Source organism: Fusarium poae, chromosome 1, assembly GCF_019609905.1.
Source record: "Fusarium poae strain DAOMC 252244 chromosome 1, whole genome shotgun sequence".
NCBI classification, from domain to species: Eukaryota; Fungi; Ascomycota; class Sordariomycetes; order Hypocreales; family Nectriaceae; genus Fusarium; species Fusarium poae.
Genome location: NC_058399.1, coordinates 4,117,531 through 4,143,139, shown reverse-complemented (window position 1 = coordinate 4,143,139; position 25,609 = coordinate 4,117,531). Strand labels below are relative to the sequence as shown.

The following is a 25,609-nucleotide window of genomic DNA, read 5'->3' as shown; positions in this document are numbered from 1 at the left end:
TGCCCGGGATCAACAGAAAGAAAAGCTGACCCCTAAGCTCGAGGGTGCAAAAACAAATGACCCAACAGTCTGCTCCATAGCAACATGGAGTGGCTCATTGATTTCGTCGCTCCTACTCGCAGCGGTCGGGGTTTCTAATCCCTGGAGGAGTGCCCCCTGAGAATAGGTGATTGTACAGTGTATTTGCGGCCACATGACTTCGATTGACTAACTTCAGGGTTCTGTCAATCAATCCTCTAGAAGGAAACCCCATGTTTCTGACGCAGGGGGTGGGGTGACACGATGGGATGTGCGAAAATGCGGGGGAGAAATGAGCGACTCCACGCCAGTGAACGACCAAGTGCTGTGATGCATTATGCTGTGAGCCATTGAAAATAGAATCTGAGAGTGGATGTGATAAAGTGCAACAAGTGAGACAAAAATCACTGCCAATCTTGCTCACGATCCCGCAAGACATACTGTTGCCGTCAAGGCGGTGACAGTGAAGCCTGGAACCTTCTACCCCAACAAAGCCACTGTTCGAGAAGGACCCTGCGGCGTAGCTCACGAGGCCGGGGTTGGGTCCGGGGAATCCGGGGACAGTGCCGGCTGGCTTTCGGGATTGGGATTGGGATTGGGATTAGGATAGTGCTTAAGCGCTTTGACGAAGATCTGCCGAGAGTGAACATTGACATCAGCCAGCTCAACATCGAACTTGTCTCCCACTTTGATGTTCTTGACGAGCACGAGACCATCGATGCCATCAATGGTGAGGTTGGCCGGTAGGTCGAACAGATCGATTCTGCCAGACGCACCTTGTTTCCAGCGGGCATCGACTGTGAAACCTAGCTGCTTCGGTGCTGTCTTCTCAAACTTCCAAGCACGCACAAGAGCCATCAGCATCCACTCCTTGGTACCGCGAGATACGGTCCGGGCCATCTTTTCCCTCATACGTAGCAGAGACAGTGTGTTGGGGAGTGTCTCGTTGGTGAAGGGCAGGATATCATTGAGGTCATCAACCTCAGCGTCTATACTGCGCTTTATTTCGCGTTCGTGTGCTAATGCTGCGTGAATTTGCCAATGAACAATGAGATCAGAGAAGCGGCGTAGAGGGGAAGTCGCCTTGGTGTACATGTCCAAGCCGAGCATGAAGTATGGGCCTGGCTCTGTAGACAGTTCAACACCGCCAGTCATGCGAGATAGTTCCTGACGCTGCCCGGCCGATGGTGAGATGCCCTTGTACACAAGAGGATACAGCTCCTTAGTGGCATAATCAAGTAGTCTGGACATGTTTTTCTTTGAATGAGCGTCTCGTCGGTAAGGAACTGGAATTTTGCGATCGCTGCACCATCGAGCAGCAATCTCACCGGCGAGTACCATGGTGTTTCCTACCACAGACGCACCGTTGAACGTGTCGTGGCTAACCTTGATGTAAGGGTCGGCTGGCAAGACTACGGTGTCTTCCTCATGCTCCAGGGGCACATCTCCGATTTTGACGGTGACGGAAGTGCCCCCTATAAAAATTGGCCATGCTCCTTTCTGGAGACGTTTCTCTCTGATGGCCCCAGCAAGACGATGCAATGTGAGGAGATCTTCCTTGCTTTTATCGTCTAAGTCCTTGGCCGATAGCATGGGACGATTTGGTCGATCATCTGCTTTGTCAGGGAGCTGACCAACAACAAGAGTTTGATCAGACGTGACAGGCGGTGGAGGATCGTTGCAAAATTGGCTGACATCCTCTGGATCCAAGTATTTGACGTTGTGGACGATGCCTGGCTCGATCTTGTAATCAAGCAAATCTCCGTTCTCGTTTACCTTTGCGCTGAAAGTGAGAGCAGGCCTGCCTTTGGCTAGAGAATACTGATCGACCAAACTCTCAGACTTGTAGTCTCCTGAATTATCGATGCCGATCTCTTGGGGAAGCATAGCTTGGAAATGACCAGGAAGATATATGTTCTCGGGGATCAGCTCCAAGAACTGGCCCAATTCGGAATTTGGTTTGATTCCTGATGCTGGGTCGGCTGTATGAATGTGAAGCCAGTACTCGTCAGGCTTCTCGGTGCGTTCTAAAGAGATACCATCGTCGATAAGAATTGTCGAAGGAGCATCAATACAGAAAATCGTGTCATCAGTCCACTCTCTTCTTGCGCCCTCCGCAATATCCGGTCGAATTGAATCTTCGAGACTGGTTGGCGTTTCTCGGATGAGGCCACCTCCACTCTGAATCTTGACTTCTGGAAAACGGACTTTGTATCGAGAGGGAATCTCCCATGGGGAGATTATACCCAGTTCCTGTAGGAATGTCCAGGCGCAACTCTGATCAAGCCTGACACCTTCGTACAGGTCTAGGGCCCGAAGCAGAAGAGAGCCATCAGCGTGAAAGTGCGAAGAGTCCTCAAACAGATGATAGCTAGCCCACCATTCTAGAAAACGAATAAACTCGGCGTGCTTCCTTGACCAGTCTGTAGTTCGGATAGTAACCCCTGAAGTGGGAGCAAGGATTCCGTGCGCTGTCCACGCGCGCTTTTCTCGATTGGCAAGGACAATTTCCCGTGCTCTCAGAATAAACGTACCAAAAGCCGTGCCGGCCAGCTCTTCTGTTGACATTTTGCCCCCCGTCCTTCCCATTAGGTGAATGTATTCTCGGACCATGAGGGCCACACGGTTGATCATCATGAAGTCCTGATACGGAAAGATTTCGAAAAGGTGATCTTTCCTATGACAGTCGGGCGATGGGCTTACTGGCCGGAAGATAAAATCGTTACGCAATAGAGCTGTATGGACAGCGTACAACGCAGGAGGGGGGAAATGTTTGCCCTGCTTGAGACTTTGAGGGAGCAGCAAGTCGGCCATCTCAAACAAGCTGAGATACTTGGTTCTCTTCCCATCCGAGACTAGAGATCTGGCCCTGTCCAGACTGTTGAGACTTGTTTGGTAGGCCCGGTCTGCCTCCAAGATGAACTCCTTCATTTTTGCAATCAGATGAGCGCCAACATCTCGGCCAGGACCTTTTTCTTGATTGCGCAATTCTTCGTACTGGTCCGCAGTGGCATTCGTGGGGATCAAGTCTAGAACCGGTTTTAGATGGCTGACGGGGACAAAATTGGAAACCGAAAATATGGCAGCGAAGCCCAAGCTGATGACCCATCGGCCAGAATTCGTGTAGAAATGGTGCCTGTTGCCGAAGTACCCCAAGTAAATACCGAACAGAGGTGTTCGAGAGCCGGGTTGTTTCATTTCAACAAGATCACCGGGTGTCTGGCTCTTGTGTCCAACAATGGAAACTTCAGCTTCATCCGCGGCGATAGCCTCGACGCCATCGACCATGCCTACTGATTCAGCCTTGAAGTTGTCCAACTCAGAGGAGCCAGTAGATTGAGGGCGAGTGACACTGTTGGTTACGTGTGACCAGAATGAAATATCTGGAATAATATGAGTTACCTCTCTCTCAGGATCATTGGTGACAGTCCATTCTCGTAATCTTTCTCGGATCGGCCTCTTGTCTATAGAGGCCGAAGGTTGAGGCAGAGAAGTAGGAATGTGTGATTGTCCATATGCACTTTGACGATGTCCCGCATCAGGAGAAACAGTAGAGTGCTGATATCATAGTTAGAGAATGGCACATTTGGAGTAGTATTCAGGGTAACAAACTTGATGTCTTCTGTTCAGAGATTGCACAGACGATGGAAGCGAGGATCGCAAGCCGTTGCGGCTGTGCGAAACACACTTCCAGCAAACATAGGATCGGCTTGACGATCTCAACATTTTTTCCTTCTTTGGCGTATTTTATCAAGGCCTTCAAAGAAAGACACTTTCTTCAATTTTTTTTGACGCCGGCGCGAGGCTGAAAAATTTGCCTTTGCGTGTTGGCGATTTCCATGGTCGCGATGTCACATGACATGACTCTTTCCACTTAAATTGAAGTCAATCAATCATACATTCTTATTCAGAGCGACCAATACATCTCGGTGCCATATTGAATGGAATTCAAGATAATTACTCAATACAATTATCGTGACTAATTCACGCAACCTTTATGACCCATATGTTGATGCAGTTTAACAACAGCAACAGCAACAGCAAAAGGGGGTGCTGGTTATTAGCCATCTTGATCAAGTTGACAACCGATTTTAGCCCCAAGTTAGCTATCGGCGAGTAGTCCCTTTTTGAGGAGAGGCCTCGATTCAAGACCTTCTCAAATTGGAAAGGTACTCTGACCGCTCAGAGCCAAGAGGCGCGTGAGATTCTCTTCATTTGCCAACAAGATGATTCCGATGGGATCGACACAACAATCCCTCTCCCCAGGCTGCTTGCTTATTGGCTTACAGTTTCAACAAAGGGCAGGGCAGCATAGGAGTTAGGAGGCCAGGGCATGAAAACATCTTTCGGTTAATGCAATGGTCTCGGCCTTTTGGTTGCAGCAGTTTTGAGAGAAGCTGCCAAAGTTCCATGGCTTCTGTTCTGGCAAGTCGGAAATACTACGCGATGCGACGATAAATACGAAACGCAATCTGAGCTTGGGATCCAAGGATCATGTTATCATACCGCGCGATATTAGGTCTGGGTCTAGCTGTTTCGACCAGCGCAAAAGACTAGACCGGACCAACAAGCTTTGGTCCCCAGCTTTACCGGTTCAATCATCGAGTTAATTCCCCGCAAATGACAAAAGACAATGGATGCTGCAGATTGTGCCTTGTGCTTCTTGGGGGTGGCTTGCGAACCCAACTGACCTGACATGATAATATGGATGTTATGTTATAGCCCGCTAATTTGGCCAAAACTGGTGGGCAAAAGTCGCTGCACGTCACTGAGAACCCCTGGATGGAATTCCCTAACCACGAAGCCACCCCCGCTAAGGTAAATTGAGGGGACCATTAGGACACTGACAGATGCAGGAACAATATCATAACCCCACTCGACCGACGAGCCGACTGATTCCCAGGGACTGTGAAACCCCAAAGAGACGATTTATATGAGGATCATTATATAAATGGAACTTTCCATACAACTTGCAAGGTCAAAACGGCACTCGACAGACCGAGCGAGCGAGGCAGCAAAAGGAGACACCAGACTAGGCGGGCAAAGATATTTTAGGATATCCATATGTATCCATCGCCAGTTTATTATTTATCGAGGTTTGTTCATCCCGAATCCCCTGGTTGCAAATCAAGTGACCAACCAGCGGGCAAAGGAGCCTCGTTCTTGAGATAATGTCGCTTCGTGACAAGTCCCTTCAGCAAAGGTAACCTCAACCATCGGCTGATTGGTCTAGGCCCATCAAGCTATCATCAAGACAACGGCCTTATTTGACAGAGCAGACATGGCATCGAGAAACCCCGGAGCCGGTCGAAACCACGAGATTACATCGTGCCCCGTGCTCCACACCGTTCTCCTTTTCGTCCAGAAACCCCGGTCAGATACTGGGGGTTCTTGAACTGTCATGGCAATGATGTTCGGCATTGCACCAACGGTTGTCCAGTTTCGGGACTGGGCAACTCATGACCCCAGCTAATTTCATGAGGCACAGGGCATCGCAGTCCACAGGGCACCTGGCCAGGGGTGGACGGGTACCTGAGTTTTTGGCGTTTGGCGCCGATATCTTGCATCGTCTCAGGTACCATCAAAACCACTTTTCTCGGTTAGGTCATCTTGTGTTAATGCGATGGCCCTCTGGGCGCTGCAGCCAAGGCCCAGCAGACCAGGTCGCAGGTAGAGGGAATATTGACATGCCCATGAATGATCTTCATTTAATACGCCGCTCTTTTCCTGCTCTTTCCTTCTGCTTTTCCTTCTCCTCACGGTTCTATCCTTCGCGAATCTAGAGAGCACCTTGTTAATCTTCGCTTTCGTGTCCCTTCGTTTCCGTATATCCTCATTACCGCTTCACTCTTTCAGCGGGCATTCGTTTCCTTTACCAACTACAATCCAACCTGTTTTAAGTTTTTGAATATCCATCCTCGTCTTCACAATGAAGGGAGGAATTGCTGCCGCTGCCGTTGCGGCCATGGCCACTGGGGCCCAAGCTGCTTACCCTCACCATCGACGTGCTCATGAGATGTTCCGTCGTGGTGGAGAGGTCTGCGTTCCCAGCTGCACCACCATCTGGACCACTTACTATGGCGAGCCTACTCGTAAGTTCTCCTTGACGGGCTGCTGTTCTATTGCGCAACTAGGTACTGACTGACTGATACAGTTGTTCCCAACCCCCCTTCGCCTCCCAAGCCCACTGCGCAAGCCGTCACTACTCATGAGGCTGCTAAGCCCAAGCCCACCACTGCTTATGAGGTTCCAACCTACGAGGCTCCCGAGCCTGCTGCTCCCACCACCACCAAGGTCGTTGTCCCCATCCCGACCCCTCAGGAGTACAAGTGCCCTACTCCCGGCACTTACACCTTCCCTGCCACTACTATGACTGTGACCGAGTCTACCACCGTTTGCGTTGGCGAGACTACCAAGGTTCCTGCTGGAACTCACACCATGGGAGGTGTCACCACCATTGTCGAGACTGCTACCACCGTCACCTGTCCCTACGCCAAGGAGACCGAGCACGACGGCGTCGTTACCAGTGTTATCGAGACTACCACCTACGTCTGCCCCTCTGCTGGCACCTACACCATTGCTCCCATCACCAAGACCTGCGAGGAGGAGACCGTTATCGTCTACCCGGTCCCTACCAGCTACGTCCCTGGAACCTACACTGCTCCCGAGCAGGTCGTCACCGTTACTGAGACCGACTTCGTCTACGTCTGCCCCTACTCTCAGTCCGGTGTTCCTGCCACCACCCAGGTTCCTGAGGCCCCTAAGCCTCAGCCTCCCAAAGAGACCAAGCCAGTCTACGAGGCCCCTAAGCCTCAGCCCGAGACCACTCAGGAGGAGAAGCCCACCGCTCCCGTGTACGATCTTCCCAGCATTATTCCTGAGGTTCCCAAGCCCGAGAAGCCTGTTTACTCTGCCCCGGAGACTCCCGCCTACACCGAGCCCGCTGTCGAGAAGCCGTCCGAGGCCCCTAAGCCCAAGCCTAAGCCCGAGACCCCCAAGAAGCCCTCCAACCCTGGTAACCTGAAGGGTGGAAACGATCACTACGGTATCACCTACACTCCTTACGAGTCTTCCACCGGCAAGTGCAAGTCTGGCGACCAGGTTGACAAGGATATTGCTGCCCTCAAGGATGCTGGTTTCCAGATCATCCGCTCCTACTCTACCGACTGTGACACTCTCGAGACCGTTGCCCCTGCTTGCAAGAAGTACGGCATTGAGATGATCGTCGGCGTCTTTGTCAAGGCCTCTGGCTGCACTTACGAGACCCCCGAGATCAAGGAGCAGGTAGACGCTCTCGCCAAGTGGGCTCAGTGGGATCAGGTCAAGCTCTTCACCGTTGGTAACGAGGCTATCATGAACAACTTCTGCTCTCCTGATGAGCTCGCCGAGCTGATCTCTGTCGTCAAGGAGAAGTGTTCCGGTTACACTGGTCCTTACACCATCGCTGAGACCCTCAACATCTGGCAGCGAGAGGACGTCAAGGGAGCCATTTGCGGCGTTGTCGATGTCACCGGTGCTAACATCCACCCCTACTTCAACTCTGAGGTTACTCCCGAGAGCGCTGGTGAGTTTGTCCAGGGTCAGCTTGACCTCCTCAGCGAAATCTGCAAGGGTAACGATGTCATCAACCTGGAGTGCGGCTGGCCTTCTGCTGGCGAGTGCAACGGCTCTGCTTGCCCCGGTAAGAAGGAACAGGCCGAGGCTATCAAGTCCATCCGCAAGACCTGTGGTGACAAGACTGTTTTCTTCTCCTATGAGGACGATCTCTGGAAGGAGCCCGGTGACTGCAACTGTGAGCGAAGCTGGGGTTGCAAGTCTTCCTTCATTGGCGGTTACTAAGCCCTTCTGGAGGATCTCTAGTTTTGAATATGGCACACTCAAGCGTCCTTTGTACGATTCAACTTTTGGAACATGTTGGAATGTTGTATATAATTAATTCATGACCGACGCCGCCAGGCCATTTACTTCTCAACTTGCTATTCTTCCGCTCCCCTTCATTATCCAGTGACACGTTTTATCTGAGACCTCCAAGAAGGTCCATTTCCTGATGAATTCTACATTTGATTCATTCTTTACTTGGATCTGTGGGCTTTTGTTGTTCTGCCACTATTTTGCGTTGGCTACTATTGACGATATACGCGTCCCTGAGGCTTTTGAGCGAAGCGGAAAGCTTACCCTCACCCCCTCAAGAAAGCCATTCTCTACTTGCAATGCACAATATAGCCGGCAATCATTAGGCTTTACCTTATAAATCTTTAATCTGTTGCTATTGCATTTATGTACTTCTGCCTGATCGTTATGTTTGTATATCTACTTTGATGCAGATTGAATGCGTGTACTGATCCTAATGTAACTCTTGCAATGTCAGCTGATATACAAACCCAGACTGACAACAATCTGGAGGGAGGATCAATAGTGTTTCGTCTCTTATGATGCAAGATGCGTGGTAGCATCAAGACACCGGGGCATCAGCTGTGTGTACGTAACCTCAAGCCACCCAGAGCTATCTAGTCGACGTGTCTCCGAGTTCAAGAAGAGGGAGTAGCGTGGATTTCATATTACCAGATATAATAGCTCATCGTGGATATGTGTCACTTTGTCTCTGGTATCTTGATCAATGACTCATAGGAGCAAAGAGGAACGGACAAAAGCCGTGCTATATCGGCCAGGCAGTGAACCAACGGGCAATGGCAGATTTGGAATGACGGTGAAACTCTCATATCTCAGAGCTTGTAATCAGTTTCCAGCCATAGCCCGGGTCTCTCCCCGAATTCGTGTATGTCTCAGATCTAGACGAGTGAGGAGACTTGACCGATCTACCAATGTATCAGCACGTATGCATTGGCAAGAGGTCAAATAATGCTCATCATAAATTTCCGGAAGCATGACTTCGAACGGCGAGCCTGTGTAACTGATGGTATTATTGATCTGTATTCAACACTTCTATTGAAATCTCCAAACTGTAGCATGTTGTGCTGCAATCTGTTCATACATGACATTTGCGAATTCGTTCGCAAGTCCTGAATTTTCCATACCAGCCATGCAACAACCCCAAGACTAAATTAAATGCCCAGTCTATGAATACATGTCTCCCAAGAGAAAGGGCAGATGCCCGATGCCATCGTACTTGTGTCTAATACCTTCAAGAATAATCGGCCTGCATTCTGCAGAATAGAAATCATGACAAGAGCCTGCAATAGTAGCATGATAAGCAGCTTTATAGCTGAGGGGCTATGTTGCTTGTCCCCTTGAGTGAACCATCGTTGCCTATATATAAGCGGCACGCCAGATGGATTAAGTCATAACAAAAGGGGTATAATGCGGATAGAAAAAGAACGCCCCAGATAAATGGGACCGACCACCAAGGTCGAGTGGATATAATAGGAAGGCTAAGCCAGAAACGTACGTTCAGAGGCGTTAGGCTCAAGAAAAAAGGTAGAGATATAGTGTTTTAGAAGATAGGCAAAGCATCTGTTGATATTTGTCTGCGTTGGCAGGGCTCACCAAGATGTGAATATTCGTCGCTTCGATAACGCCATTGATCTGTTGCATGATCGTGATAGCGGCGCCAGGAATTGCGGAAGTAAGGCTCGGGTCCGAGGCCAGATCGTTCGAGCTGGAGGAGACCACCCCGATCTCTGTCGCTCACTAGCACATTGAGGTCTTGTCCATCATTTGCGAAAGCAATGCCGCCGATCTCGCCAAAAATGTCGACAGTTTGCTTCTTGCCAAATGTTTGAGCGTTGATGATGTTGATATAGTCGGCCTCTTCTGCAGCGACGAGCACTCTTTCTCCGCTTCCAACTGGGGAGAAGCGCAGATTTCGTACTCCTGCCATCTCAGACCGGATAGTGCATAAGGGAGTGCTTACTCCCCTCGAATCACACCAGCGGCGAGCATCCCAAATCTTAACACCCTTGTCCTGAAAACCGGTGGCTACTGTCCAGCCGTCATCAGACCAGTCGCAAGAAAAGCCATAATCACGATGCCCGGTCAATTCTTGCTGAATCTCACCGGTAATGGCATCGGTGATGAGAACTTTGAAGTCGTCTCCAACCATGACTCTCAGTCGACCATCAGGGGAGATACGTGAGCAGTTGAGCGGAAATCGATACCTACTCTGCATCACGAATTGCTGTGTATTGAGGTCCATAAGGCGAAACCCATGATCGTTGCTAGAGATGGCAGCGACGGGCCCGGAGGACTGCCGAGGCTTGTAAACCTGAACGTGATTGGTGATACCTCCTAGGTGTTCAGTGATAGTGCCTTCGGAGTAGTCCTTTTTATCGTTGGAATCCAAGCTTTTGAGATAGTACTCGCCGTTAAAGGTTCCTGCGAATATGGCGCCGTGATTTGCGTCGAGAGTAGAGATAAGAGTCCCAAGACCAGTCATATGATTGTTGTGAAGTGCAACTTCAGTTTGCCCTGAAGCGAGATTGATACGGGTAACTCCTTCGCTACGGGGGTAGTAGACTTGTGACGTCGATGGACAAGCTAAGACACTACGAAGCTGAAAATGAGCCAGGTAGACATCCCGGCGAACGATGTATCTCTTGAATCTCATGAAACTCTCAGAAGATGGGATGTCAACGTCAACCATGTGAGGCTGGAATTTAGGTCAGCAGTTAAACCTCAAAGAAGAAACAAACCCAGGGAAGTAGTTACTCACACTCCATCTATCCGAGCCGTCCTTGTTGACGTAATTCTTGAAAGTGTCATCGCGTCTCTGGCGCGCATACCTTCGAGTGGTATTCATGGAGTCCCAGTCCAAGCCCTGCATATCACATCGATCACCAAGAAGGTCATCGTACCGGATCTCACGAGGGGTTTCCTGTGCTTGACGGCGGATATCTTCTGGGCAGGGTGCGTTCAGTCGTGGTGCAAGTGACGATGAAGCAAATCGGGCCTGATATGCCCAGTGCCTTAGAAAATCAACCAGGCCCAAGTTTTCGGATCCAAACATAGCCGGATTAGGATTGCTGATGAAGGGAAGCCCAATTGGACTTGCTGGTTCGGGGGCTTGAACCTGAGGCGGCTCAGCCATGTTATCACCAGGCATGGTGTCCCATGGCGCTGGTGGTGGAACGGCGTCCATAATGAGATCGGTATCAGCTACGGTAGAGGGTGGTAGGAGAGATTGTAGGATGTAATTGGATGGAGTTGTGACGGGGACCGTCCCGTCATTGCCCTCCTGTGGAAGAGGATGTTGATTGACTGTTTGATGTTGAGGTTCGCTGAAAGTGTCGTCGTTCAAGGGGGCTCCTCCTTCGCTGTCGCTCATTTCAGGGTCATAGTCAAAATTATGGTGATGTGTGATATAGCCGGGGAACAAGTCAAAATGTGTAGAAGAGGTCCAAGGATCTTCTGGCTGGGGGGCATGGATAGAAACTTCCAAGTCAATGTCGTCTTCCTCCTGCTGATTTTGATCTTGATCTAAGTCGGACTCTGAATTAGAATCCGGTTCGAGGGGTTCTGATTCGGAGTTGTAGACATGGGCATATGTATTCGAGGTGTATTGACTGTAGTTGTTTTGATGGATGAACCCAGATGTGGTTAAACCTGTAGAATCAGCGGTTCCTACAGCGAAACAAGCCGTAGTGGTGGCGATAGCGGAGACGGCGTCGACTTCGGCGGGGAGCGCATCCGTCATGTGCGAATCGATCACGGGCTCCGGAACGGCATAGGACTGATCGGGATTGGAGTAGGTAATGTGATTGTACTGGGACTGGCTGCCGTGAGGCTGTGGACATGCCTTGATGTCGTGGGCGTCGTCGTCAATAGCTACAGTATTGACAAATTGGTGATGATCAGGCTGGAAGGTCTCATCCCACCGAAGAGCCTCGACAACATTCACAGACGAATCAGCAATTGGTGATGTCGAATCCACGACTGGTGGAGGTATGTCGAGTGATCGGTTCTTGGACTTGTTGAGAACTGCTCGGCGCATCGTGAGACCAAGGATCAGCTCGGGGCCAAAATGTAGGGGAAAGCCGGAGTTTTTCTACAACAGTATGGCCCTTCAACGAGTGACAGAAGGCTTCTGCATATAGTATAGTCAAGGTCAAAAGAGGGGGCTGAAAAGGCCAGAGAGGCTTGGATTCGCTCGCGTGCTAGAAGCGTGTTGGCGGTCTAGGCAGATTGGCAGTTGTTGCTTTTTAATAGCGAGACAATTGTCTCTGATCCGAAGATGATGGAGGATGGAGGGAGGGGGTGGTGCTCCAGGCTAGAGCGGCGACAGTGCTGGGCTGCAGATCGTGGTGGGCTGCAGTGAATTAGACTAGACAAGATAGCGCGTCAAGCAGTCTGTCGTTGGCGTCAACAGTTGGTGGATGAGGCCAAGGAGCGGGTATCGTGTCAATGGATGCGCATGTATTGTGCAATGCTGGGGTGTTTTGGACGTTATGTACTTTGCTTGTTGGTTGTGGTCAACTGATATGCCGAGTATTCATACGACACGGTATATCCAGACGTAATGGCAGCAAGGGTGCGCGGGATAGGGCACATGTGGTATTATAGGAATGACGAGAAGGTCTGAGGCAAGGGTCGGTTTAGAGTGCGGCAAAGCAGAGTCGAGAGTCGAGCTGAAAGTGCCAAAATCATGCGATGTGATGTTTTGGGCGTGGTGAGCGAACGAGGGGAACCAAAGGAAATGTGGTATAGTTTGTCGAATATGAGAAACTCAAGGTCGACATGATAGATGATGAAAGTCGACAGCGCGTGGGCCTACTAAAGTCAGAGGGTGAACTAATAAGTTGAGCTAGCCCACGGTAGCCACAAGAAAGAGACACCTAAAAAGGCTACCCGCATCTAGGTACGGAGTGATCAACTCCGGGAATCGCCGCGGCTACCTGAACTGAGCCAGCCACAGTCAGACAGTTCGTTACTCTCAATGAAGTAGAGTACTGTACTTGAAATGCCTATGGACCTAAGTAAGTTGTTTCAGCCTTTAGGACCTGCTTAGGTACTTGACGGATCAAGCATCCGGGCATAGACTACTAAGGTATAGTACTAACCTAACTACCTTAGTAGGCAGTTAAAGCTGACAGCGCCCCCTCTTTCTTCGCTGTGATGACGGGAATGAAGGCCACCAAGGGGTGAGCATGGAACGTGTGAAGCGGTAATCAAGCAAGTGGAGAGTTACTGCGTACAAAGTGGAAAGGAAGGACCCATGGACGTGGGCTGGGTTCTAAAAGAAGACCAGGGTGAATACCTAGGAAAGCACAAAGTAACGGAGGTAGCGTTAGGTAGGTGGTAGCTTTGGATTTCGGCAACCGGTACTAAGTGTTTCTGTCGGTATATAGAGAATTCCTTTTTATTCTGCTTCGAGTTTCAATACAATACTTGGACAATGCACTATGCCTATAACAATAACTGACTCGACTCCGTCGATACCTAGGAGGTAGCCATCCTTTGTTACAAAGACAGACAGGAACAAAGGTTGTGTGCCTTCCATTTTTCATCCCCCCTACACGGACGCTAGTGACGGGCTCGATCTGAACGGCGGGAGCGGGTGAGCGGGTTGGCGCGCGGCACCAGATCAGAGGAGACCTACCTTAGTAGGTAGGTACCTGCTATCTACTACCTCTCTCATAAATCTACCATGGAAGGTAATGAGATCCTGTTGATTTTCAACAACGTCCTAGGCCAACTTCCTCAACTCCGAAACCCCTGTCTTTGTTAGAGGTATAGCCTATCTGCCTGCCTACTTATGCATGCAATTATGGGTACCAAGGGTAGCCGTAGGTATGTACCTACCTATGTGAAATGCCCTACGTAGCCTACCAAATAGCGGCATACCATGGATGCATCATGCATGGAATAGTTACCCGTATCCATTCATTCTTTACATGGTGGACAGGTTTGACCTGGTCATGTTCTCCCCGCCTGTCCGCCCGAGATCCTAGCAATGAGATTCCCGATTGAGATATGCATGCAGACAGACCTGCTGCATACAGGGACCTCGGTCAGTATGAAGCAGGACATACCATTCTTTTGACCCTCCAGATAATAAACATTGGTCAACCAATCTTGACTTTGAATGTCTTGTTTGGTACTACTACTCACATACCTCTCAAACAATGTCTATCTAAGCATAGTCGTCAGATATAATAGGAGGAGCAAAAGGTCATCTCTTCAGTGATAGTAACAAACGACAACGCATCTGCAACAGTTGTCCACACCGAGTGGCCTGCAGATCCAACCAAATGCTTCATTATCCCCATCACGAGAGTCTTGCTTACGTTACCTTCCCAGCTGATCATTGATAATTGAAATGGATGGCACGGTTCTGTCGTGTCACAACACTATACAGGTATGTATAAACCACAGCCTGCTTCTTGTGTTACCCCAGCCTGATATATTACCTTCGCAAACCTGGATCATTTTGAGATGTATGTTGTTACACAGCAGTTGTGAAACAGTGTGTGGCTGTGGTATAGTTAGCCCTTGCGGTGTTCTGTGTGACCAGCCAGGAGCACCGGGCAGAAAAAGAAGAAAAGGATATCTTGGGAAATCTTGGTCTATTGCCACGAGGCAAGCTAACCCGCGTCACATCAATAAACCATGTTGGATTAGTAGGTAATATGCATGTGTATACATTGGGTACTGCGCAATAGGTAGACCGAAAATCACTTACAAGGTAACGAATGACAGGTGTCGGGCCACCTTCCATGTTTGAGACAATGTGCAGCAATTATTTCTTGACCGGTCTTGACTTTGGTCACTTATCATGGAGAAAATATGAGGCCTTCTACTTTATACCAACCTGGCTGTGCTTGTCTCAAACCAGAAAGAAACCGCACCCTCTTTCTCATAACCTTTGTTTTGATTTTACTCGTCATCTGTTGGCTTGTCTTATCTTGTTTTGACTTGTCTTGGCTTGACCTTGCTCATTTATTTGCCTTGTCTTGGTATCAGGTTGTCACCAGACCTGACGAGATGCAATATGCTTGACTAGGTAGACTACCTGCAGATTACCTTACTGCCCCAATGGGTATTGCAGGAAGTAATGAGAAACTCACCTCCCACAGTCTGACCGGTCGACAAGCTCATTTTATTAGTCTTGTCTCATCTCTTGTCCTACCCACCAAACTACAGAAGCCCGCACCCCCACAGGATGTACCACTGCAATCCCACGAACCTGGATCGCAGCGGTAAGTGGAAAAGAAATGCTTGACGTAGCACCAAGACGACGTGACTCCTCTAGGACCTAGGGCAGAGCAAAAACAGAGCAAATTACGGATACTGTGCTGTGCAGTTGCAAGCGGGATCTGATCTAGCCTGAGCTGACCGACAAGGTAATCGTCTCTGTGGGTGGGTAGCATTTAACCTCTCGTGATTTTGAATGCAGCTCAAGTGTCGCTGAGAATGGATACTTGCAATCATTTTTTCTCAACTTCAGTCAATACTAGAAAAGAAAGAAAAAAAGAATGACTCGTGTTGATCACTGCAACTTGCATGTAATCGGAGCAAGGGACTATGTATTGTGCTATAGAAATGTCTCTTGACCCCCACTATCAATGATCTATCACCAACAAGCAAGCCCACACTCATCAACTCGGCCAGTCAGTTCACGATTTGAGCTTCTTCTGTTGTCATAATCAACAACAATTGTCCACCCTGCTTGATTCCCCTTTCCTCTCTCCAGTCTCGTCCATCCTCCGGCTATACTTCGCTCAATTGCGTGCTGATGCCTTCAAGTTACTGGATGGCTGGCTGGCTGGCGTGTAAAGTTGATACATCACAAACCTATCCCGTGGTTCGGTTTAGGTGCGCGCCGCCTGTTCTCCTCTCCTCCCTTGATTCAACAGTGAATGGGCCTTTTTTCTGCTTCTTCGTATTTTAGTCCACACGACCTTTCTTTTTTCTTCTCCTTTCCTTTCACCGGCTCCGCGGATATCCTCTTTGCTTTTTCCATCACAAATGATACATCATCTCGAGCGTCATTTCCCCCTGGCGAATAGGACGGAGGTTGGCCTCCACTTGACAACAGAAACCTTCTGTCACTTTTCTCGAGGCTTGGTCTACGTATCTATCTAGTATAAGCAAACAAAGCCAAACACATTCCATGATTTCTTGTTCACTGTGACAAGAATGAGGAAACGCAAGCTCGACGTATCACAATCCAATTACCCAATGAGTCCTTGACTGCAAGTTAATGTGTCATAAAATCGTGCCTTTAAGTAAGCAAGTTTATCTCCTACAACATGAAACTTGGGTATATTATCCGGATGTTTCTATTTGTCAAATCGCGAGGTGAAGAAGAAGAAAAAGCAACGTCTGGCAGTTCATTTCGTCTCATCCCGTGCCCATCCATAGCCAAGGAATCCCGCGTTCAATCTACACACCGAGAACCAGCTTCTTAGGGTCTCGTGTCTGTATTTCTCATCAACTTTCAGCTCCCACGTTACACAAAAAGACAATGAAGCGCCGCGACTTGAACCAGGGGCTACTCAGCCTTCAAACCTCGATCTTTGATTGATCGTTCTTCACTTCTCTCGCCTTGTTTTCTCTTCTTGTCTCGAGGCTGGAATTGTTGTCACCGTGGATCTTCGGCTCGCATAGCCTAATGTTGATCTGACATTTGTGATCTGTCTCGGCTTGGATACAGTATTGACAACCACGGTGCGGGAAAATAGCCTTTATCCTGTTGTCTTCAACCCCCGATTGACCATGCCGAGTCCTTTGCCGGGCCGGCATCATCTATGCATGCTGCCGCTCTTGATGCCTCCCATCTGCCTTGTCATGTTCAGCCCCATCCTCTAGCTTGAGCCAATCTCACAACTCAGGCGCCAGTCGTCGACGGTCATCTGTGTCTTTCATGAGCTTTTCTTTCTTTTATTGACCGCTACTTCTTCCGCATAGATTCCACACGACGATGCTGATTCCCGCGCACGTCACTTGTCCTGGCATGTCTCATTTCATTGTAAATTCATATCACCTCTGCTTTTAACCTCACCCTCCTACACGCCATCCTTGTGCTTTCAAACCCGTCACACCTGTTTACAGCTTGTTCACAAGACCCCGAGTATCCTTGAGCTGCACCAACTTCTCAAGAGCCTCATCAATGGCAACTAATTCGCCCTTGGCTTGAGTGCTTTGATCGTCTCGGTTGCGGATGTTTAGGGTGCGCGACGCCTTCTCCTCAGCACCAACGACTGTGTAATTTGATTAGCATCTTGTTATCAAAAATGGGTGCCCTTGTAGACGTACCGAAAATGAAGTTGTACTGTTCCAATTGTCCTGTACGGATCTTCTTCTGGAATGTGTTGCTGCTTAAATCGACGTCACTGTACAATCCCTTGGCCTTGAAAATCTTCCGGACCTCCTGGGCGTAATCGTTGGCAGCAGGCATAACAGGCACAACCAAGACCTGTCGGGGGCTGAGCCAGAAAGGCCACTTTCCACCAAAGTGCTCAGTGAGAATACCAAACATGCGCTCGAAACTGCCCAGCACGGCTCGGTGAATCATAACAGGACGAGCGTATCCAGCAGGTAGCTCTTCCTCGGGGTTACTTCCATCGGAAACACCAGTCTCTCCCTTGTTGGCGACGTATCTCAGCTTGAATCGTCGAGGCAGGTTGAAGTCAAGTTGCATGGTACCGCACTGGTGCTCACGCTTCAAGGCATCGAACAAAGCGATATCAATCTTAGGGCCGTAGAAAGCGCCATCACCGGGGTTGAATTCCCACTTAGCGCCGGTCTTCTCAGCAAAGGACTCGAGTGCCTCCTCGAGTTTCTTCTCGGCCGCATCCCAGGTGGCAATATCACCAACGTACTTTTCGGGTCGAGTGGAAAGCTTGAGCTTGAATGTGAAGCCGAAAATTCCATAAACGCTGCTCAAGAAGTCGAAAGCAGACTCGATTTCCTCTCGGATCTATAATGTGTCAGTAGAACTCAGGTACGGCCAGTTTCGAACGTCTTACCTGGTCCACAGTACAGAAAATGTGAGCATCGTCCTGTTGGAAACGACGGACTCGGGTCAGACCAGACAGAGCACCAGAGAACTCGTTTCGGTGCAAGGTACCGAAATCAGCCATCCTCCAGGGTAGATCCTTGTATGTGACATCTGAGTGGGCGAAGATCTTGCAGTGTCCAGGACAGTTCATGGGTTTTAAACCAAACTTTTCTTTCTCAACCTCGAAGGTAAACATGCCGTCCTCGTAGTGGTTCCAGTGCCCTGAGGTCACCCAGAGATCAGCCTTGTACATGTTGGGGGACATCACTTCTTCGAAATCTCGCTTTTGGTATTCGCCCTTGATCAAGTCCATCAAGGCATTATAAATGCGAACGCCGTGGGGAAGGAAGAAGGCAGATCCAGGAGATGCCTCATCGAAGAAGAAAAGCTTCTGGTCTTGACCAATCTTTCGGTGGTTGCGCTTGGCGGCCTCGGCGAGGAAGTGTTTGTACTCCTCGAGAGCCTTTTTGTCGGGGAATGAGACACCAGCAATACGTTGCACAGACTCGTTCTTGCTGTCACCAAGCCAGTATGCTGCCGAGTTCTATAGTATGTAAGTTATATTCCAACTCACAGTGTTTCTGGTTGCATACCTTGAGAACGGAAAAGGCCTTGATGTTACCGGTGGTGGGGACGTGGGGACCTCTGCACAGATCGATGAGGGGACCACATCGGTAGACAGTACTTTTGGTGCCATCGGGGACTCGCTGTTGGATGAAGTACTTCTTGTACTCGCTGTACTCGAACATCTCAAGAAGCTCTTCCTTGGTCATCTCGAGACGCTCAAAGGGCTGCTTCTGCTTGACGATGCTGTTGGATAGTTGCTCGAGAGCCTTCTTGTCCTCCTCAGTAACAGATTGCCTGAGTATTTTATAAGCATATGCACATAGATCAAGAAGATTCCCTTTTTAAAACATACTCTCCCATGTTGGCCATGTCATAGTAGAATCCAGGAGGATCCTCAGTGGGGGGACCGTTGCAGAGGTAGCATCCGAAACGTCGCTCGGCGGCCTCTCCAAGGATATGGGCAGAAGAGTGCCAGAACACTTTCTTTCCTTCGGTGTGGTCGAAATCGAGAAACTCAACCTTGCAGCTCTTCTCGAGAGGTCGAGTCAGATCCCACAGCTCACCATCAACTCTGGAGATGACAGTGCGCTCGAAAAGCGACTTGGAGATGTTCCTGGCAATGGCGCCGGGAGTGGTCTCCCATGAAGTACCCTTTTCCTCCTTTCCATTGGGGAGTGATATGATGATGTCCTCGCGGGGCTTTGCTGTTTATCTTGTTAGTCGATTCGATCCGGTTGGAGGGTTGCCAGTACGGGGAGGATTGCATCACGCACCAGCGATTTCGGCGTCCTGGCGCGCCTTGATCTTGTCAAAAATATCAAGGCGGTGCTGAATGAATTGCGGAGGCTCAGCCATCTACAAGAAGCGTTAGGAATTCTGGGATTGACATGATACAGTGCCATTGCATCGCGACCAAGGGACGGGCACAAACCTCGAGGCCCGAAGACTTTCCACCCTTGACAGACTTGTCCTTGGGCTGCTTGTCCTTGGGCTGCTTAGCAGGGCGAGAAGGAAGGCTCTTCTCAGTAGCACCTTCGGCCGCCTTGGCGGCATCAGCTTGATCGGACGACATGTTGAGATCTTCACACTGGTGTCAAAGATTTGGTGGAAGAGTTGCAGTCTTGAAAGTGGTCTTGTACTATCGAATGGCGGGGCACAAGGGGGGGCATAAACGCGAAGGTGGGGTTAAACTTGAGTCACTGATCGGTTTCGGCAGGGACTCAACCTTTCTGCCAGAAGACTACCAACATTTTGGGCAACCTGAGTCCAACAAACTTTCCTATCTTAACTTAGGTATTATTCATGGATTCCTATCACGTCAAACCTGAGCCTCTCTTCTCTCATTGGATAAATCTCTGCTTCCTCGTTACTTCAGCAACATATACGCTATCATCACAGCCAAATCTATCGTAGTATTTATCAACACGACCTGACACATGAGGGACAGAGTCAAGCCGGCAACTCGACCACCACGTACGATCAATGCTGTCGTAGAGTGTTTGCACTTCACTGAATAAGAATCTTCTCCTACATGCACGGGTATCAGACCAATTTCCAACCCATAACTCCTTGCCGTAACAACTGTGAACTCCACAAACCCAAAAAAAGAAGAGAAACAAGAGAACGCCCAGTGCACAGAATATTCAGACTGTTCATAGTCCGTATCTTGTGACACATTCTTCCTTATGTGCCTCTAAACAATCCAGTGCGCAGACCCTGGTTCCGCATTTCATACAGCGCACTCGTCCCCAGTATCCGCAAACCTCGCAGAACGCTCTGGCAGGATATTTCGTGTCTCTAGTACCCGTTGCTTCGCCATAGTTGAGGGGAGGGTGTGCAAGAAGCTTGCGCAGTTCTTCATCTGACGGCATCTCAGGCACGCGCGACACAAGCAATGGGTTATTATCGCCCGGATGACTCGCTGGCGGAGATCTCGACGGTTCAGGGAGCACAGGCAGGAGGTTTGCATCGGACATCGTCGTATCCTCTTCTGGTTGTGGTTTAGAGGATGAAGGGGTGTCTTTTCGACTGACAGAGGGACGCTTGTTGTTTGCGCCGGATGCACGAGAGGTTGCAGGGTTGGATTCGGCGAGAGCTTGCATCGCGAGAAAATCGTCAAGATGATTTCCAAAAGTTTTCTGCGATTGTAGAATCTTTCGAACATTTGGTGTATGCTTCCCTTGGGCTGTCGGGCATTAGTCTTGGACCAGGGGCAATCGTAAGTCAGCCGTCAGTCATTGAACATACCCCTTCCACTTTTCACAGGCAACGGTATTGTGTTATCCTTTCCGCCATCCTTGTCCAAGGCCTCGACTTCCTTTCGAATCTTGTTGTCCTGTCGAGCTGTCAAATCGCTGTATGTAAGTCCAGGAACATTTCTGGCGCGTTTCCTGTTGGTCGGTGCTGTTGAACGACTGATGGTATTATCGGGGACATAAGCCCATCCTGGCGCAGAAGTTGTCTTCGCGCTGGCGAGCTCGACAACCCCGAAGTTGTTCATTGTCGCGCGATTTCTAGTAGCATGAAAAACAATGAAACGTAGAGAACGCAACAGTCCATACTTTGATTCGTCGACATCTCCATGGAGGAAACCCACACCCTAGGTACTTCTAGGTAGGCCCGTAGATGCCGTGACGTAGCCAATCACGAGCCCGAAAGCTCAGTACAGCAAACACAGGGCACTGTGATTCTGCCGAGCTCAGAATATTCCGAGCACCGGGCTCCGACAAGCACTTAGGATACCTGTAACGCTGTAGCTCTTTCGACCATACCTAGGTAGGCGCCTATTACTGCTGTTCGTTATCACCATCACGGAACGTTCCTAGCTAAACACCGCAACCTCAATTCTCTCTCACCACGCGCACCCTTCGAAATCGAAAGCAGCATCGAAATCGCAATAATGTCTCTGGCCTCAAGAATCTTCTCTCCCAGCAGCCGCGCGCTCGCTAGCCGAACCTTTAGCACCTCTGCCCGACGAATGGCCGATGCCTCGCCTCTTCCTGCTCGGAAACCTTTGGGAGCCTTCCGTGGAGGGTATGTTATGGCTCATAAGTTGCTTCGGAATGGATTGAGATTGCTGACTTGCGACTAGACTCTTTGGTTTCCTCCTCGGTAGCTTCCTCTCCGGCAGTGCCGCTTACAGCTATCTTCTCAAGGAATACAAGACTGCCAACGACCTGTTGACTGAGGACATCTACGTACGTAGCCAGATGGATGAAACAATTGACAGTCTCAACTCTGTCCGATTGCTCTTCCACTCATGAAAAAGCTGGGTGCTAATAATGTCTCTTATCGCAGACTCTCCAGGCTTCCATCACCCGCCTTAGCAACCACGTTCAGGCTCTCGAGACCAGGACACAGGGAAAGAAATAAATGGACAGGAAAGCACAAGCGATGAAAAGTGTATAAAAGAGTTCGATTCGGGAGATAGAACAAGCTCTCACTCGTCAGTGGAAGTGGTGGTATCATGACACCTCTCATATCGCCTTGGTTCAGGGCTACGAGGAAACATTATCACGGGAAACTTTGTGGAAGATCTGTATGATTCTGTACTACGGTATTAGCATATCTGCAAAAGTTAGCTATCGGGCATTTCGCAGCTTGCATGAGCATACGTATAGCAAATCACTGTTCAATGTATAGAAAAATGACAGATGTAGTAGTCAAGTCATGAAACAGTCCCATTGCCACGAGAACTAAAAACCTAAGAGGTGCGATAAAATCTCAGCACCATCAAAACCCGCGCCCATGAAATCAGTTATACCCCATTTTGTATACTAATAATGCGACATCAATTCTTTACAGCTCATCATGGACATCCTCGTCGGCCTTCTCGTCCTTCTTCTCCTCACTGGCAGCGGGGGCAGCCTCCTCGGTACCCTCCTCCTTGATGGAGAGCTCGGCATTGTACTTGCCGTTCTCCTTGACGAAGTTGGCGAGGTCCTCAATGGTACGTGAGCCCTGGTAAGTAACAGGAGCGTCCTTGGCACCAGCGGGGTAGAGCTTGATGGTAGGGAAACCCTGAATCTCATCGGGGACGTCGTTCAGGGTGGCGTCAACCTTGGCGATGACAACCTTGTCCTTGAACTCAGATGCAGCGTACTGAGAAGCAAGGTCATCGTACTTGGGAGCAAGAGCCTTGCAGTGACCGCACCAAGGAGCGTAAAACTCAATAAGGACATCCTTGGTATCGTCAAGGACGATGTCGTTGTAGCTCTTGGCGACAACAACTGTGACGGGACCCTCCTGGGTCTCGGGGATGGGCTCGGACTTGATGCTGGGCTCAATCTTGCCAGCATCGAACTCCTCGACGAACTTGGCGATGCTGTCATGGGTGATCTCCTTCTCTTGGTCGAAGGGGAACTTCTGGTTCTTGACAACCTCCTGGATGGCGAAAGAGGGGAACTTGTCAGTCTTGAGGTTCAGGTTACCGGCGTGGGCACCGAAAGCCTTGGCGTCAATGGTGGCGAAGTTGATCTTGCCCTTGTACTTCTCAGCGATGGGCTTGAGGGCCTCACCGAGCTCCTTGCGCTCCTCCTCGGTCTCAGAGAAGATGTAGGCAAGGGGGATGCCAGCGGACATGTAGCCGGCGTAGGTCTCAGGGCCAACCTCACCAATGAGGGGAGTGGCGGAAGTGGAGATGAAAGAAGAGATAGCCGCCTCCTCGAACTTCTCGGTAAAGGTGTTCTTGCGCTCATCAAAAGCCTTGTAGACAACCAGGGCGGGGGCCTTGACACCCTCAGCCTCGGCAACAGCGGCGTCGTTAACACCACCGAAGAGGTAGGTGTCACGGAGACCCTCAGCAAGCTTGGAGAAGGTTTCGTTGGAGCTCTTGTCATCGGCGTTGAGGTAGGCAACGACGACGACCTTGTCGGCGGTCTTGAACTCCTCGAGGGTGTCCTTTGTGAGGATGGAGACAGCGGGGAGGGACTGCTTGATCATGTATGAGGTGATACTGGAGGACTCATGTCAGTTGGAATCTTGACAGATCGGAACAACGGTCGACTTACCCAGCAGCCTTGCGCTGACCAGCGTAAGGAGTGACGTTCTCAAGGCCGCGGAAGACCTTGAGAGTGGGGTAACCCTCGACGCCGTGCTCCTTGCAGAGGTCTGACTCCTCAGTGCAATCGATCTTGGCAAGTCTGATGTTCTTCTCCTTGAGGGTAGTGGCAGCCTCCTCGTACTCGGGGGCGAGAGCCTTGCAGTGGCCGCACCAGGGAGCAAAGACTATGAAGGGGCATGTCAGTAGCCGGCCTGCGGGAGAAAGGTGCTGCTAATCATGACTTACACTCAGCGAGGACAAGGTCGTTGGACTTGACGAACTCGTCAAATGTGTCCTTGGTAAGCTGGCTGACATCTGAGTCGGCAGCAGAGGCATAGGCAGCCAAAGCAGCCATGAAGCTGCAAGCGATCTTCTTGTGATGCATGATGGGCTGTCTGGTTGGGGGTATCCTAGAAAACACAAAGAAAGAGCTTCGCTGTGACAGACAAGCAAGCAGACAAGATAAGGAAGAGGAGGAGGAAGAATGGAGGTTTGGAGTGGAGGGAAGATGGACGAGAGTTTTGTAGTTGGAGCTTGAGGACAGGTAACGTACATCCAACCCACAGTGCTGTGCTGCACAGTACCGTACCTGCTGTTAAAAGTGCCCGTGGTTCCCGCTTGGCTCAGTGGGCGGCGAGACGTTCCAGTGGATTACAGCCCGTCTTGCAAGCTCACCGGGCCCGGAGTCAACACCCGCTAAGAAAAGGTGGAGGAAACGTCTGGGGTCCATCTTTCAAGTGAACAAGTGTCCCTTTTGCTGTCTTTTCCGTTGATCTGGCTCCATGCCGCCGGAGCTGCAGCTGCAGCCCAGCACGGCCCCTCCAAAGCGGCGGCGGAGGACACTCGCGGCTAGTCTTATTTTGGGTTTAGTGATGTTATGAAGCCAGCTGTTATTGGTCGAAGCTGCTGTACAGGATGCGCCAAAGCCTCTAGGCGGCTGTAGGGGACCTACCTTGAAGCCAGGGGCATTGATGATTGACACCCGCCTGGCCATGAACCTCATTGATAGGAAACGAACGATGGATGATACATGTCTGACCAGCAATCTGGGTAGAAATACATGGAAGTCGAGCAAATCCATTCAGAGGATCAAGTTCAAAACACACGATGCAGCTTTGCATTAATATAAATCCTTCTAGCTCTAAATCTTTGATTGTCCTTGCACTGTCTAAACCTACTACCGTCATATATGGGTTCCTTGAGTAAAATCTAATCCTAACAAAGGACAAATTAGGGAAGTGCAAAGACAATTGCCCAATTGAGTCGCAACAAAACGGGATTTGATGCTCCGAAAGACTCGAGAGGTTATCTTACTCTCCCCTTGTAAACTAACATGACCTGACTGCCAAAGTATCTTCTTAGAATGTGGCAATAAACTTATCGCAGGCATAGAAAAAAAGGCCACGTCTCTAAGAGCTCGCACAGCCCAGCCTCGTCTTACTCAAGACAAACTATCCGAGGCGCAGAACTTAGCTGGGTCACATCCGTCACCTGCTTATTGATGATGCATGTTTTTGAATTATTAATCCTTGTATACCTTGGTACTTAGATACTTTCCCCACGCAGATGCTAGTTATAGGTTTCTCCTAGGCCTACAATACATAGGTAAGTTTCGGCAATGTTCATTGCAAGATTCTGCAAGTAACTTTGCGCCATCATATCTGTTAGGCGCCTACTACAAGCAGCCAACTATATAATTGCATACCAATTAGCTCCATAAAGACTTGACATTGTCTAATATCTCAGCTCAATTGATCGCTCAACCTCGGTATACAGACTGTCATCAAAGCAATTGAGGCGAAATATGATTCCGCTATTCAACATATCGGCCCCACATCCACATCGCTACGGCCCCACCATCGCATTCTAGTAGCATACAATCTCGCACTCCTTGCTGACACAGCCTAGACAGTATGCGAGCATGTTGGCATGTCCATAACCAAAGCTGAAGGTTTGTCAGTCTTGGTAATATTTGATAACATCTCTAACTCAAAGTGCTCTGGGTAATCACGAGCATCTTGTATCTA

The 25,609-nt window shown here is 49.7% G+C and overlaps 7 protein-coding genes across 7 annotated transcripts; 2 read left to right on the top strand and 5 right to left on the bottom strand.

Moving 5' to 3' along the window:
* Window positions 1-543: 543 nt before the first annotated feature.
* Window positions 544-3,744, bottom strand: FPOAC1_001345 (uncharacterized protein; the record flags this gene model as incomplete). Its single annotated transcript, XM_044845950.1, has 2 exons — window positions 544-3,576; window positions 3,631-3,744. The coding sequence occupies 2 exons, from the start codon at window positions 3,742-3,744 to the stop codon at window positions 544-546; spliced, it is 3,147 nt and encodes a 1,048-aa protein (XP_044711866.1).
* Window positions 3,745-5,947: 2,203 nt separating this feature from the next.
* FPOAC1_001344 (uncharacterized protein) lies at window positions 5,948-7,857 on the top strand (the record flags this gene model as incomplete). Its single annotated transcript, XM_044845949.1, has 2 exons — window positions 5,948-6,110; window positions 6,173-7,857. The coding sequence occupies 2 exons, from the start codon at window positions 5,948-5,950 to the stop codon at window positions 7,855-7,857; spliced, it is 1,848 nt and encodes a 615-aa protein (XP_044711865.1).
* Window positions 7,858-9,469: 1,612 nt separating this feature from the next.
* Window positions 9,470-11,965, bottom strand: FPOAC1_001343 (uncharacterized protein; the record flags this gene model as incomplete). The annotated part of the gene is made up of 2 exons (XM_044845948.1): window positions 9,470-10,624; window positions 10,688-11,965. The coding sequence occupies 2 exons, from the start codon at window positions 11,963-11,965 to the stop codon at window positions 9,470-9,472; spliced, it is 2,433 nt and encodes an 810-aa protein (XP_044711864.1).
* Window positions 11,966-17,019: 5,054 nt separating this feature from the next.
* Window positions 17,020-19,613, bottom strand: THS1 (threonyl-tRNA synthetase; the record flags this gene model as incomplete). Its single annotated transcript, XM_044845947.1, has 7 exons — window positions 17,020-17,174; window positions 17,230-17,893; window positions 17,943-18,518; window positions 18,568-18,835; window positions 18,894-19,245; window positions 19,315-19,396; window positions 19,473-19,613. 7 exons carry the CDS (start codon window positions 19,611-19,613, stop codon window positions 17,020-17,022), a joined length of 2,238 nt encoding a protein of 745 aa, XP_044711863.1.
* A 580-nt stretch (window positions 19,614-20,193) lies between these two features.
* FPOAC1_001341 (uncharacterized protein) lies at window positions 20,194-21,041 on the bottom strand (the record flags this gene model as incomplete). Its single annotated transcript, XM_044845946.1, has 2 exons — window positions 20,194-20,726; window positions 20,789-21,041. 2 exons carry the CDS (start codon window positions 21,039-21,041, stop codon window positions 20,194-20,196), a joined length of 786 nt encoding a protein of 261 aa, XP_044711862.1.
* A 399-nt stretch (window positions 21,042-21,440) lies between these two features.
* On the top strand, window positions 21,441-21,913 carry FPOAC1_001340 (uncharacterized protein; the record flags this gene model as incomplete). Its single annotated transcript, XM_044845945.1, has 3 exons — window positions 21,441-21,574; window positions 21,633-21,738; window positions 21,839-21,913. 3 exons carry the CDS (start codon window positions 21,441-21,443, stop codon window positions 21,911-21,913), a joined length of 315 nt encoding a protein of 104 aa, XP_044711861.1.
* A 426-nt stretch (window positions 21,914-22,339) lies between these two features.
* Window positions 22,340-23,967, bottom strand: FPOAC1_001339 (uncharacterized protein; the record flags this gene model as incomplete). Its single annotated transcript, XM_044845944.1, has 3 exons — window positions 22,340-23,495; window positions 23,551-23,767; window positions 23,829-23,967. 3 exons carry the CDS (start codon window positions 23,965-23,967, stop codon window positions 22,340-22,342), a joined length of 1,512 nt encoding a protein of 503 aa, XP_044711860.1.
* Window positions 23,968-25,609: the final 1,642 nt, after the last annotated feature.